This window comes from Ovis aries, chromosome 14 (genome assembly GCF_016772045.2).
Source record: "Ovis aries strain OAR_USU_Benz2616 breed Rambouillet chromosome 14, ARS-UI_Ramb_v3.0, whole genome shotgun sequence".
NCBI lineage: Eukaryota > Metazoa > Chordata > Mammalia > Artiodactyla > Bovidae > Ovis > Ovis aries.
In genome coordinates this window covers 4587787-4603052 of record NC_056067.1, presented here as the reverse complement: position 1 = coordinate 4603052, position 15266 = coordinate 4587787, and the positions used below count along the sequence as shown (strand labels likewise).

General features: G+C 47.8%; 1 protein-coding gene across 1 annotated transcript in view; it reads right to left on the bottom strand.

Annotated features, from left to right (window-relative positions):
• VAT1L (vesicle amine transport 1 like) overlaps positions 1 to 15266 on the bottom strand; it is a 169860-nt gene that overhangs the window by 79039 nt on the left and 75555 nt on the right. Inside the window, exons 4-6 of the mRNA XM_004014921.5 lie at positions 12736 to 12878; positions 3136 to 3239; positions 869 to 924 (exon numbers count right to left, since the gene is read on the bottom strand). Coding sequence (XP_004014970.3) covers positions 869 to 924; positions 3136 to 3239; positions 12736 to 12878 — 303 coding nt within the window. The remainder of the gene's footprint in view (positions 1 to 868; positions 925 to 3135; positions 3240 to 12735; positions 12879 to 15266) is intronic.

The following is a 15266-nucleotide window of genomic DNA, read 5'->3' as shown; positions in this document are numbered from 1 at the left end:
CTTATTTCAGCTTGTCTCCCTCCCTCCCAAGGACATCAAGTGCACCAGCCTAATTCACTGTGGTACCCAGTGCTTGGCACAGTGCCACAAACAGCAGGTGCTCAGAAGATGCTCACAAAGCAAGTGAGTCCATCGGCACCTCACTGGCTGCTGGGGAGGGTAGAGGAGAGAGGATGAAGGCAAGCTCTGATGAGGCACTGTGACTCCTTGTTGTGGGTGTGGGGGTAAAAATGCAGGTTCAAGTCCAAGTTAGTTTAATTCTAGCAACTGTAGCCCTAGGTGGGAATGCAGACCTGAGTAGGTTCGAGAAGCAGTGAATGTGCCCGGAACGTGGCTTCTCACTTGCAGACACAGTATCCACTGTATTCAGAACATGAGCATCTAAGCTAGTGGTTCAAGTACTTGCCGCTATTAAAATACTGCCCCAGGAGCTTGCGAAAATTTGAGGTCCCACTGTATATCCAAGCCGGTAGAATAAGGATACGGAGAGATGTCAGGCAGTCCTGGAGACCAGATTAGAAAGAAGCCAAACTGAAAGGCTGGTCTCTCCATGGACCAAACAAACTTCACTAATGCTAGGTTTATTCTTGACCAGTGATTAAGAACACCAACAATCTCTGTTGAAATAAAAAACAAAGCTTTCTGGAGTTTCTCTGACTCTCTCACCTCTCTGCTTCATTTGAACAAAAGCGCCCCAAGTCAGTCCTGACCGTGTGTAACGAGCAGGGTGGGAACACAGGCTGTCTTGCAAATGAATGATGCAGACGAAAGACAAGCAAGAGTTAGCTATCAGGTCCATGTCCTTAGAAGAGCGTACAGCATGCCAAGCACCGCACCACACTCGTACGTTAGACGCATGGATACTTACTGATTTTGCAAAGCTGAAGAAGCTCTTGGTCTCTCCAGTCACCATGTTGGATGAACCTGCAAAGGGAAGACTCCTAAGTCAAGCTCATGAAAATCAATCTCTTGGTTCACACGGAAGAATGGCAGTTGTTTGGCCCTGAACTGTCAAGAGCTTGAAAAGAAATTTAATTCAGCCTTGGAAAAGTGAGGGAGATGGAGGGGGTGGGTGGTGTCAAGTTGACAATTTTAACTAAGTATCACTGGATCAAAGAGGAAGTAACATTTCTCAAGGAGACCGTTTCATCACTTGGGAAAATTGGTCATGTGGCAAAAATGTGATTTAAGCCAACATTCTAATAAAGTGATGGGCTGCCAAAATGTCTTGCTGGCTCTGTTCTTGGAGACTGAAAAATGAACTCATTTGTGAGCTTCCTTTATGGTTTTAATTTGATTCCTTGGTGAGTGAGAGGCTTGGGGAGATGACATTGACTGGGCATGTAAGTGGTGGGGAGAGGCAGGCTAGTAGAATTCAGATGGATGGAAATATAGGGTACAGAGCAACAGGTGAGGGTGAAACAGGCTCAGAAGCCAAGGAAATGGTGTGACTCATATGTTACCTCCAAAGAGGTCTGGGCAGAAAGGGGAAAACCATTTGAGACCAAAGGTGTAGGTAACCGAGCTTTGCTAGTGTGAACAAGTAATATTCAGAGGGAAGACAGGAAGCTGAGTTAGGGAAGCTTCCCTAAGATGCTCGTGCAGAAAGAAAAGACCCCCTCCTGGGTTCTGGGTTGGGTGGAGGGTGAGAGATACTATACAATATTGGTGCCTCTTCAACAACTCCTCTGCTCTGTCCCCATAGATTTGGGACTAAGATCTTCTCAGAGGACCGGTAAATGAAAAAAAAACAATGTCTATCTTAAACTCACTTCTTTGGCATTGGTGAATTTGCTTCTCCTTTTATGGCAGGGCTTTGATGGGATACAAACATCACAGAACCAGGCTTTGATTACTTAGTAGTCAAGTAACTGATATAACGAATTAGATACTTGAGATACGATCAAGCTGTATTTCACCAGAATGACATCGTGAAACTAAGGTGAAAAAACAGAACTAGGACGTGGGCAAGGATGGATAAAGTGTTCATCTGCATTTGACTCACACGTCAGTCATAGCCAATATCCATAGAGTGTACGCTGACATTCTTAGCTTCTCATCAATAGCAATAACTTAAAAGTTATGCATCCGCCTCCGAAAACTTTCAACTCTTACTACATGGCCACTACTAATAACGCCAGAATACCCCAGCAATGAAAGCTTCTTCCTTCTCTTTCTGTCACAATGATCTGATGATGACAAAATGATGCTTGACCGCTTATACCTCTCACAGATCTCTTTTATAAACTTCTCAGCAAATAGTACAGAATTCAGTATTTTTTTCCTGAGTTATACAGAACTAAGGCTCAATTTTCTACTCTATTCCCATGGGACAGAGTGCCAAAAATCTCACACGCTGGAGAACCCTAAGATCATCTGGCTTTGGAATGTGACATCTGGCTTCAGATATGTTTTTTGTTTCCTTTGTGGAGACTAATATTTAAATTGTTTTCTATGCCTATAACAAAGAGAAGAAGGGGAAGGGGGAGGAGGAGAAAGAGGAGGTGGTGTTGGAGGAGGAAGACAAGGAGGCGAGGAAGAAGAGGGAGAAAAGAGAACGAGGAGGCTCTGGGGTCTCATTCTGCTGGAGGAAACCTCTCCCAGATGTCCTTCATAAATCCCCCCAGACCCAAGAGCATATAAGTGAATGCAGAGGCAGACGTGGACTTCGGAGCTTCTGTCTTGATTGGGATGTACAGGAGTAGTTTAGAGGAGGGAATTCTGTACTTTGCAACTTCATCGTCAGTAATGAAGATCTTCCCATTTATCCCCCCCACCCCCACCTGCATCCTATCCACTCCTCTCCATCCTCCTGTGGGTCCCTTATTGCTTCATTTTTGGAAATTTCTTTGACGCTATTAGTATTTCCCTCCTGTGCCACCTACTGTGGTCAGGTTCCATCTCATCACTACCTTGGCTTGGCCTTGCTTAATTTTTCTAGAATGAGACATGTTCATAGGATAATAGTGCAGTAGGCACTTTTATAATAGAAAACAGTGAACGGCGATAGCAATAGTACAGAAAACATGAAAAAGTTGAGAGCACCCCCGTCTTATTCTGCCAACAGATCAGCACATCTCATCTTTCAGAGCTTTTGCAAGCACTCCCTGCCCCCCGCTTCTGTTGAGCACTCACCGTATAAAATGTAGGTCCCCAGTGGCTTGAGAAGGCTGAGGCCTTTCCCGGTGTTGTCCCCACAGAGGCAATCCAAAACAATGTCCACTCCTTCCGCAGAGATTCTAAGTGGCGAGACGACAAAGTAAAATATTGTAACCTGTCAGGGAACAAACTGTCAGCCCCTCTCCCCTCCCATGTCATACTGCTGACTCTCAGGAACACAGAGAGCTCGGTGGGCATCAGAACGTACAGCAGAAGCCTTGGAGGCAGAGGTGTCCTCCTGAGTCCATCTCGAAGAATTTCACCAAGCTGGAGGATGCTAAGAACCCAGCTGGTGGTGCCAGCGTGGAAGGTCACAGTCTGTCTAGCCACCTCACTCAACGTCTCTGAGCCTCAGCTTTCTCCTTTGGAAAGTGGACCTAGCATGTCTTTCTGTGCTAGGAATGAAGTGAGATGGCAAACGTGATGCTTGGCCCATTGCCAGCCACAACAGTCACTCTGGAAGTCAGTCAACAACTCATATTTGTGGAGCTTGGGTCGCGTGCCCGACTCTGTCCAAGGTGCTGAAGACAGAGTGGTACCACCAGCAAGTTCCCTGTCTTCATGGGCTTCCCAGTCTAGCAGGGTTTGCCTTTTTCCTTCTGTGCCTCCCTCCTCAGTGAATCTATAAAGGCACACTAACTTAACTTGCAAACTTCTGTTTGTCCAATCTCCAGGTTTAACTTTAATACACTCTCAGAGGAAGAGAGTGAAATAGAGGGGATCTTCCTACAGTGATGGCGGGTTCCAGCACAGAGGGAATCCACATCTGTCCTCTATTAGGAAGATTCCTTCATCTGTTTATTTATTTAACATTTAGCAATTCACTTCCTCGTGCGCTTAATAAACACTGGGCTTCCTGGGTTAAAAGAGGTTATGCAGGAGGGGCTGTAGGACTGGAACTCTCTGGAGATGCGTAGGGAAAATATTCTTGCCCACGGAGTTACCAGTTGTGGCAGGACCTGCTCTGGTCAGACAAGAAAGGCATCTCCTCAGGTTTGTGAGTTTGCAGGGGCTATCTTGTCTTAGCACGTCACTCAGTTTTTCTACCCCCACCCCCACTAGCTGATGTCACCAGCTATGTCCACAGAGTCACCAACTAGGAAATTACACAGGCACCTTCAGGGTTGGGACGCGAAGGTGACCTCATGCCCGCAAGAGCTGAGTCTTAACAAGAGTGCACCCTTTAAAAGCCCTCAGGCCTTGTCCAAACCCCAGCCCATTAGAGGCCCTTCCAAGGTGATCAGCTTTGCTTTCTACACAATAGAGGGCTGATCTCATGGGTGTGTCCGTTCAAGTTCCATCTGTAAATTAGCAACTGATGCTTTTGAACTGTGGTGTTGGAGAAGACTCTTGAGAGTCCCTTGGACTGCAAGGAGATCCAAGCAGTCCATCCTAAAGGAGATCAGTCCTGAGTGTTCACTGGAAGGACTGATGCTGAAGCTGAAACTCTAATACTTTGGCCACCTGATGCAAAGAACTGACTTATTGGAAAAGACCCTGATGCTGGGAAAGATTGAAGGTGGGAGGAGAAGGGAATGACAGAGGATGAGATGGCTGGATGTCATCACTAACTTAATGGACATGAGTTTAAGTAAACTCCAGGAGTTGGCAATGGACAGGGAGGCCTGGCGTGCTGCAGTCCATGGGGTCGCAAAGAGTCAGACACAACTGAACGACTGAACTGAATCGAGAAAATTAGGCCAGTGGATCTCAAACCTCAGTGTGTCAGAATCTCCCTGGGGGCTCTTTAAGACACAGATTGCGATTCCCCTCCTCCCCCGCCACCCCAGCTCTAGGATTCACTTGGTCTGAGGTGGGGCCCAAGTATTTGCATTTCTAAGAAGTTCCCAGCTGCTGCTGCTGATTTCAGTTCCACACTGTGGAAGCCCCTGGTTTGCTGTTTAATTAGTAATTAATTTGTTCATTGAATACTGAGCACTGGTACTGCCCTAGGCATGGGGGATGTCGTGGTGAACCCGAACAGATTCGATTTCTCCCCCTTTTGGAGCTTACTTTAGGCAGATATGAATCAATAACTCTACAAATAAAAATTAAATTGAAATCGAATGGGGTCCAGTGCCGCAAAGGTGCCATGAGACCATCTACACTGAGGGTCTGCCTGCCAGAGAAGACATCCCTGGGGAAGTGACAAGTGGCAAGTGGAGCGGATATGTGGGTGAAGAGAGGTGGTAACAGGGTCCCAGGCAGAGGGAACAGCATGAGACAGCGGCGCAGGACCGGTGCCCTGGGCTGACCCTGAGGATGGGAGGGAGAGGGAGGTGGGAGGGGCATTCAGGATGAGGGACACACGTGCACCCATGGCTGATTCATGTCAATGTATGGCAAAAACCACCACAATACTGTAGAGTATTTAGCCTCCAATTAAAATGAATAGATTCATTTTTTAAAATCTTAAAAAAAATTAACTCTCCATAATGATCAAAACTGATTGCTTCATGTGAAAAAAAATGCTCAGTGTTGCTAATTATTAGAGAAGTGCACATCAAAACTACAATGAGGTATCACCTCACAGCAGTCAGAATGGTCATCATCAAAAAGTCTACAAACAATAGACTCCGCAGAGGGCGTGGAGAAACGGGAGCCCTCCTACACTTTTGGTGGCATTGAAAATTAGGCAGCCACTGTGGAAAAACAATATGGAGGTTTCTTAAAAAACTAAAAATAGAACTACCATAGGATCAGCAATTCCACTCCTGAGCATGTGTCTGGAAAAAACACAATTCAGAAAGATACATGCACCCCAATGTTCATCGCAGCGCTATTTACAATAGCCAAGACATGGAAGCCACCTAAATGTCCACTGATTGACAGAGGAACGGATAAAGAGGATGTTGTATACACAAACAGACACACAAGGCAATGTTGCTCAGTCATGAAAAAGAATGAAATAACACCATTCGCAGCAACATGGACGGACCTAGGAATCATCATTCCAACTGAAGTAAGCCGGAAAGAGAAAGACAAGTATCATATAATATCACTTACATGTGGAATTTTTAAAAATGGTGCAAATGGATTTTATCTACAAACAGAAACAGATTCACGGACTTATAAAACAAACTACGGCTATCAAAGGGGAAAGGGGAGGGGAAGAATAAATGAGGAGATTGGGATTAAAGAAGATAACAAGTTGCATAAGGGCCTTTCATTTCATCACACTTTTATTTCCATTCACATATTTTTAAAATATGTGAGTGCGAGTTTACATAAACACGCAGAAGTGTATGTGCATGAAACAAATGAGCGTGTAAATAAGTACGAAGTCTGAACCACCATAAGATGAATTTTTCATGGTGCGTAATAATAGAAAAAAGTGGTTACAAACTTTCCTTGGTACATGTTCTTTTCTTCTGGTTTGTACACTGATTGAAATAAAGCTGTTTAGAATGTTAAAAAATAAAAAAGGGGAGGGGGCCCGCTGCGCAGCGGGGCTGGAGAGGCCGGGGAGGCGGCACAGACGCTGCTGAGGCCGGGCGGAGCCGCCTGCTGGGGAGCTGTGCACCTTCCTTTCTCACGTCCACCGGCCAGTTTTGCTCCCTGCCGTGGAAGTGAGAGTCTGCCCTGCCTCTCCTAGCCCGCCCTCCTGGACCAAGTCCTCCCCGTTAGCTTCACTTCCCTAAGACCCTTCCCTCGGCCTGCAGGGTGCCACCCAGGTGCAGGAGAGGCCTCCCCGACCCAAGGCTGTTCATACCTTCTGGGGCATCCCCGCGGGCCCTGCCTGTCCTCTGCTTCCCACTTCCTGTCCGGGCTCCTCACATCCACGTTCTGCTCGTGGGCCCACAACCTCCCCTCTGCCCATCCCAGTTCCTTGCACTGGCTGCCTGGCCTCGGCCTGCAGCTCTAGCCTCTGGACTGCGGTTCTGCAGAAGTGCAGGGCATGCCCACAGAAACACGTGACCATATGCTCTGCCCACTTCCCCATCCTCACCTCCGACTCACCCCCCTAGACACCCTGACTTTCTAGCTATTCCTAAAGCCCCACATTCAAGAGCACCTACTGTGTGCCAGGCACAGCACTAAGTCTCATCTCATGAGGCCTCGTGTCAATCCTGAGACTCAGGGCCACTGTTATACCCATTTGATGGATGAGGAAACTGAGGCTCAGTGGAGTCAGTTGACTGTGTGGGAAATAGGAGGGCCCTGGTTTGAACCGGACACCAAGTGAGAGCCCCAGAGATGGAGTAGGTTTCGTCAGGTGGGTTGTGGCCAGCCCGGGGTGACTACCACTGCCACTTCTAGTTTCCAGTGGAGGCTGAGCAGAGAGTCGGGCAATGCACAGAGGTTGAAATAAGCCACAGATTCGCTGCACATTGTTGTCATCACATCCTTTTGAAGGTCAGTGGTACAGTGGGGTGAAGGGAAGGGAGGAGATGGATTCTGCGGATGAGAAGCTGGGTACAGGCTGGTGTCGTTCCTGGGGGCCCTGACCCAGTTTGGTTATAGAAGTCAAACCTGCAAGCAGACATTGCTCCTTTAAGGGCCAGCAGTGTTCCTTCAGGTGAGAGCTGCAAAATGGAAAAGCGCTCCCTCCCCTTGTTTAGCCATGAGAAGCCCAGTCAGTGGATCTGACTGAACACTGGGTCTAGTTAAAATGCTCAGGCCCTACAAGTAGGGACTTCCCTGGTGGCTCAAATGGTAAAGAATCTGCCTGCAATGCAGGAGACCCAGGTTCGGCTCCTGGGTCGGGAAGATCCCCTGGAGAAGGGAATGGCAACCCACTCCAGCATTCTTGCCTGGAGAATCCCTCAGACAGAGGAGCCTGGCAGCCTGCAGTCCACGGGGTCACAAAGCATCGGATATGACTGAGCAACTAACACTGAACAACTTTCTTTCCACAGGGAGGCTTAAGTCAGGTCCTCCCTTGTCAATGGATGACTTCCATTGACAAGCACCTTAGCAGCATCTTTTAATGGAACGATCATGAATATCACAAGTGGGGCTCGGATATGACTGAGCAACTAACACTGAACAACTTTCTTTCCACAGGGAGGCTTAAGTCAGGTCCTCCCTTGCTCATCCTTCCATTGACAAGCACCTTAGCAGCATCTTGTAATGGAACGATCATGAATATCACAAGCAGAGCTACGCAGCCCGTCAGAGGCACAGAGACCACCCTCATTTCTGAGCCGCCCCCAGGGCCCAGTTTCTGGGAATGTCCACTTTGCCTGCATAATTACATAAACACAGAGAGGGCAGAGAGTTAAAGGCAGCACTTCCTACTCTGCTTTCTCCTGCTCTCATAAGTCTCTGCAGACTTAAGAAGCAAACATAAATAGCCCCAGCTCAGAGATTCTCTGTGCCAAATTCAGCAGCAAGATATTTTGGGATTGCTGATCCGAGATTTTCCTGTCTGTCTGTCCTTGGTCCCCAGTCCCTTGCTCCTTTCCTGAAAGTGACGCCTCTTTGCTTCTTGCCCACTCGGATCAGAGGGGGATTTCTCCTGAGTGGTGGCCTTTGCCATTGAGTCATTACTGGGTAAGCGGCCCTTCGACTTTGTCAATCAAGAGATCAATTCCCCTTTATCATCGTAACTTCCATTTCCAGCTGGGTCCTTGGCTCTCTTGCACGTCTTCTCGTTCAGAATCCCCTTTTCTCTGAGAATTCATCCGTGCCACGGCTTTAACCATCACCTCTGAACTCATGACACAGGCATGAGGCGATTTCAGCGTGCCTGGCACACAGTAGGCTGCTTAGTAAAAGTTCACTGCCGATGCCTCCCACCTGCACTTAGCAAAACAACGTCTAGGAAGGAGCCCTTTCTCTATTGTTTTCTCTCTGCTCTCTCCTGCTGGCTAGGCTTTTGTTAATTTCCACTTGGCCTCAGTTTCTTTATCTGTAAGATGTGGAATTTCCGTCTTGCTGGATACATATCAAGTGGTCTCACTAAGATGCTCAAAAGAGCGAGAGGACTGATGCAGACCTGGTGTGGGACTCACTCCGCACCTCTCTCTACGGACTAAGAGACTTCCCAGTCTTCGAGCTCCCACGTGGGGGCTGTCCACCTCTGTGCTCCCTCTGGTCTTTTTTCTCTCCTCTTTATTTTTAAAGCCCTTACAGTCAGATGCACATAATTCAAAGCTTCGAACTCTTCCACTTTGTTTCATCTCCTGAAACAAAGAGCATACTCATCTCTCTCCTGATAAGACAAGGAGGAGAGACATAAAGGCTAGGTCTGTATAAGTATTTTCCCTCTATTCCCTTTAAAATGTCTGGTTCTAGGCTGTAGACATGTTCAAAAGAAGCAGACTGACGGACTGGTTGATAAAAGAACTTCCGTCCCAAGAAATTTTACGCTATTATTTTTTCTAGTTGACTATACACAACGTTTTATAACAAACAATATCCACGGATCAGAAAAGAAGGAAAAGCCACTCTGCATTCCACTCCTGCCGCATCTTAGTGGGTGGATTTTTTTCCCCTTTCATTTTATGTCCTTACACGCCAAGGATTTATACAAAGCTGTGATCACAGTGTAGCTGGAATTTGGCATACTGCTTTTTTCACTCAATATGCTACTAGGGATATTTTTTTCATTTTCTGACAGAGTCTTCATAACTAGCATTTTTTTTTTTAGGGGCTGCATAATACTCAAGTGTGTGGGTGTAGTGTAATCTACCGAGCCATTTCCCTTCTGTTGTTGATGGGGGCTGGTTCTGAATTTTCACTATTACAGATGATGCTGTAATTCACCCTGGCGGTCCATCCTGGGCGTCTACAGCGAGGCAGAAGCAGCGCTTGGCTCTGCAACAGGCAATATGGACCTGTGGCTTTTATCTTCTTCAGGATTATTTCCTGAGGGTAGGATTCGTGGGGCAGAAAGTTTAAATGTACCTGTGACTTCTCAAGTCATTTTTAGGCTAATCCTAGGATCTCTACTTAAAAACTCAAGGACGTGTTGGAGGTCATGTTTGCAGGATGGTGGTCGGAGGAGATACTCTCAGATGGTGTTATCTTCCCCTTTTCTGACATCAGCAGAAATCGTCGATTAGGGGCTAATGGGAGCAGGTCACGTGCAGGGAGGGGATGAGGGGATGGTGCAGCTCCTGGGGTGTGGGGGCCACAGAGGCTCCCTGGTATGGACTGTCACCTCTTCAGAAGAGCTGCCATCCCCTGCTTCTCCTCTGCTCCTACCTCCTGAATCCCCTGACCACATCCTCCAGCTGCACTGGTCTCCTTGCAGACTCTGGAGCTGACCACGCCTTTCCTGACCCTGGGCCTTAGCACACGCCACTCCCCTTGGTCACAAATGCTCTTGCTTTGGCCTGACCCGCGTCCCTCGGCTCTCAGCCCACATCTCACCCTTTGGTGGATGACACCGGATTTCCCCCTGTGCCTGTGCTTATCTCACTAGCACCGTGCACTTCTCCGCCAGAGTGCACACCAGAAGTGTGAAGCAGTGAACCTCTCAATACCTTCTGTCCTGTCTTCCCCACTGAGACTCTAAGCCCCTTGAAGACAGTGGTTCTCAGGGTGGTTTCTGCTGGATCTGCTGCTCTAGCCGAGTACCTGGCCCACCACAGATACTTGGTACTTACTAAGTCAAGTTGGTCAGGGCAGGAACAGAGAAAAGGATGCTTGCAAAAACATCACTTCAGAGGATGAAAGAAAAGAGGACAGAAGGGATCGCACAGCTTGAAAGATGCAAATTAAAGAAAGGAAGGAACTTCCATGGTGGCTACTCAGTAAAGAATCTACCTGCCGAAGCAGGAGACTCGGGTTCAATTCCTGGTCCGAGAAGATCCTAGATTCCACAGAGCAGCTAAGCCCATGTGCCACAACCACTGTGCCTGAGGGCTGCAACTCCTGAAGCCTGTGCTTTGACCCAAAGCCTGTGCTCACAAGAGAGGCCACCACAACGAGACGCCCGAGAGCCACAACCAGAGAGAGCCACTCCCTCTCGCTGCAGCTAGACAAAGCCTGCGAGCAGCAGCATCGAAGACCCGGCGAGCCAAAGAAAAAAAAGGAATAAAGAACCACCCGAGGGGTATAAGAGTAGGCAAAAATATATTCTGAAAGTCTTTCAGAATACTATACATAAAATAATAAGCAACAAGGATTTACTGTAGAGCACAGGGAACTCTATTCAATATCCTGTAATAACCTATACTGGAAAATATAATCATCTATACTTAAATTTTTTATAAAATGCCTGCGATCTCTGGACATCTGAGAAATGGATGGTGAAGTTCTAGTATCTTGCTTTTAAGCTCTCTTTTCACACCTCATGGGAGATACTGGGGCAACCTTAAATAGCATGTAGATCTCCCCATTCAAAATCTAAAAACAAATAGGGGAATTCAGACCATCAGAAGGCTTTCCTCTCCAAGAAACTTACCAAGTTTCACCTAATCTGGTCCAAATCTACCACTTCAAGCAACCAGATCTCCTGTCTTGCAGCCCTTCAATTTTTCATCTTAATCAGGGATGTGGAGAAAGTGGTTTCTTTGTTATGATGCTAGCTAGACAACCTAATCTTTTGTAGCTTACACTTTTGTGCTGGAGACTGAAAATACATAAACAGCGGCTCTGGGACCTGGCTGCATCCTCCCAGGGGCTGCGAGTGGAGCAGAGCCTGGGAATCAGCCTTGAATGCTGAGAATCAGCAGGGGGAGGCCCACAGATGATCGGCAAGTGTGGCAGCAGCTGAGTGTGCCATCTGATTCCCTGTGTTGGCGTGCACATGGCCGTGATCAACGGCTTCAGGATCATAGGCAGAATACGGATCCGGTCATAAACCAAAGTCTCCCCCGTGGAGACGGCAACAGCCCGCAGACTGACGCCTCTGCCTTCAGACTCCCGTCTCCCATTCATTCTACCTGCAGCACCAGTGACTGTGCCAAACCCGCGTCCCATTTGTCACCACCGTGGTCCTTTGGTGGCTCTCAGTCACACCCAGGTTGGAGTCCACATCCCCTGGGGCTGTTATGTGAATGAATGAGAAATAAACTTCTCTGTGTTGAGGTCGTGTTGTAGCAGCTATCACAATTCAGCTTGCTGAGTTACTTAACTTCTCAGTTCCTTGGGTTTATCTCCAAAATGGGGATAATGATAAGGTTGTTGAGAGGATTAGATGAGCGAATTACACGTGAAATAGCCCAGAGCTAGTAACATGCATGTTCACCATTGCGGCCTTATGACACAGAGCGCGTGCGTGCTCAGTTGCTAAGTTGTGTCTGACTCTGCAGTCCCATGGACTGGAGCCCGCCAGGCTCCTCTGTCCATGGGATTTCCCAGGCAAGAATACTGGAATAGGTTGCTGTTCCCTTCTCCAGAGGATCTTCCCGACCTAGGGATGGAACCCGGGTCTCCTGTGTTGGCAGGCAGATTCTTCACCACTGAGCTGATGACTATTATTAGCGCTCCTCTAAATGAATGCTCCTGTTCTTTAAGAAGGGGCTTCCCTGATAGCTCCGTTGGTAAAGAATCCTCCTGCAATGCGGGAGGCCTGGGCCTATACAGTCCACGCGGTCGCAAAGAGTCAGACACGACTGAGAGAAACTCTGCAACAGAGAAGTGCAAGGACCATCCTGGTGCTCTTTGGAACAAGCATCTTACCTCTTCACTTCCTGCACATAGTCTGCATTCCTGTCGAAGAGGTGGGTCACGGAGTCCTTGATAGCTTCGTGCTTGAAAGTAGAAGCTGTTCCAAAGACAGTCACGTTGGGGACAGTGGAGCACAGCTGAGCCACAGCTTGGCCCTAGAAGTGAAATATAACAGACAAGTCACCCAGGAGCGCTACCACCCGACACCTAGTCTTGCTGGGAGAACAGCAGGATTTCCCGGCCTTGGTGCTATTGACCTTTTTTTGGCCGGATTGGTCTTCGTTGCAGGGGGCTGAATGGTGCATTGTGAGATGTCTAGCAGGATCTCTGGCCTCCACCTACACGGTACCAGCAGTATGCCCTCAGCCGTGACAGCCAAAAGTATCTCCAGTCAACATCACTCATTATTAGATGCAAATCAAAGCTACAGCGAGATACCACCTCACACCGGTCAGAATGCCCATCATCAAAAAATCCACAAATAATAAATGCTGGAGAAGGTGTGGAGAAAAGGGAACCCTCCTGCACTGTTGGTGGGAATGCAAACTGACACAGCCACTACGGAGATTCCTTAAAAATACTAGGAAAAAAACTACCATCAGTTCAGTTCAGTCGCTCAGTCGTGTCCGACTCTTTGCCATAGGACCCAGCAATTCCCACTACTGGGCATATACCCTGAGGAAACCAAACTGAAAAAGATACAGGTACCGCAGTGTTCACTGCAGCACTATTTACAATGGCTAGGACATGGAAGCACCCTAAATGTGAGCATATGAGTGGATAAAGAAGCTGTGGTACATATATACAATGAAACAGTCCTCAGCCATAAGAAGGAGCACATTTGAGTCAGTTCTAATGAGGTGGAAGAACCTAGGGCCTGTTATACAAAGCAAAGTAAGTCAGAAAGAGAAAAGCAAATATTGTATATTAACACACATATATGGAATCTAGAAAGAGGCACTGATGAACCTATTTGCAGAGCAGCAGTGGAGATGCAGACACAGAGAACAGACCTATGGACCCAGGGGTAGGGAGGAAGGAGAAGGCGGGACACACGGACACGTGCGCACTACCACATGTGACACAGACAGCCCGCGGGAATCTGCCGCATGACTCGGGGAGCTCAGACTGGGGCTCTGTAACAACCTGGAAGGTTGGGAGGGGGTGGGAGGTGGGGCGGAGGTTCAGAGGGAGGGGACATATGCATATCTACGGCTGGTTCATGTTGGTGCATGGATGGCAGAAACCAATATTGTGGAGCAATTACCTTTCAGTTAAAGAATAAATGAATTTTAAAAATATCTCCAGACATTTCAAAAATGTCCCCTGGGAAACACGATCTCCCCCAGTTGAGAACCACTGGTATAGAGGAAGGAGAGCCAGCAAAACCCTGGTACCAAGACACAACAATGATCATTTAACCATCTGGACTTCAGGTTCTCCATCTATAAATCAACACTAATATTACCTACACCCCAGGGATCTTGGAGGATGTCCTAGTTTGGGTTCCCCAGAAGCAGACCCTGACGCAAGGATTCTGAGAGCAAGTCCTTTATCTGGAATAGGATCACAGGAAATACCAGGGTATTAAGACAGAAATAGAAGGCAGTCAGTAAACAAATCAACCCTGACTATTCACTGGAAGGACTGCTACTGAAGCTTTAATACTTCGGCCACTTGATGCACAGAGTTGACTCACTGGAAAAGACCCTGATGCTGGGAAATATTGAGGGAAGGAGGAAGGGGGCGACAGAGGATGAGATGGTTGGATGGCATCACTGACTCAACGGACATGGGTTTGAGCAAACTCCGGAAGATAGTGAAGGACAGGGGAGCCTGGTGTGCTGCAGTCCGTGGGGTCACAAAGAGTCCGACATGATTTACAGACTGAACGACAAGCAACAACCTTTATCTGGACTAGGATTGCAGGAAACCCCAGGATATCAGGACAGAGATGGAGGCAGTCAGTAAAGGGTGTGTTATCAAGTCAGCAGCCACCGTGGCACCTGGAACTGGGTCCCCCTGAGGAACTCCAGGAGCAAATGCAGATTACACCTTGGATTAGCCCAACCAAGTGGTGAGGAAGCTGGAGTATCTATCCACCAAATATCCATCTGATATGGGTTCAGGGTTGCTTCTGCAGCAGTGACCCTTAGGCATGTCTGGCTTGTCCTTGGAGACCAAACGTGCTTCCACAGCCAGTTAGGAGCCCTAAGTGAGCAAATTGTCCCCCACTGAGTGCAGAGAAGGTGTGGTGTGGCTGGCAGCCGCTGCTCCAGGCTGTGGAATGAGGTGACATGTGACGCAGGTCAGTGCCCGGCACAAAACGTGGGGCTCAGTCACCGCTAATCATCCGTACAGAGCTGAGATGTCCAACCATATGAAGAAAAATCCAGTACGTGAGGTTTAAATACCAAATGGTTCAAGAGAGATCACAAAAGTAGTTAGAAATGGGTAATCTTGCCATGTCCTTTTTCAGTATGGCCAGACGTTTGAGTCAGTGGACAAAATACTGGGATCACATGCATTCACAAACCTTCCGG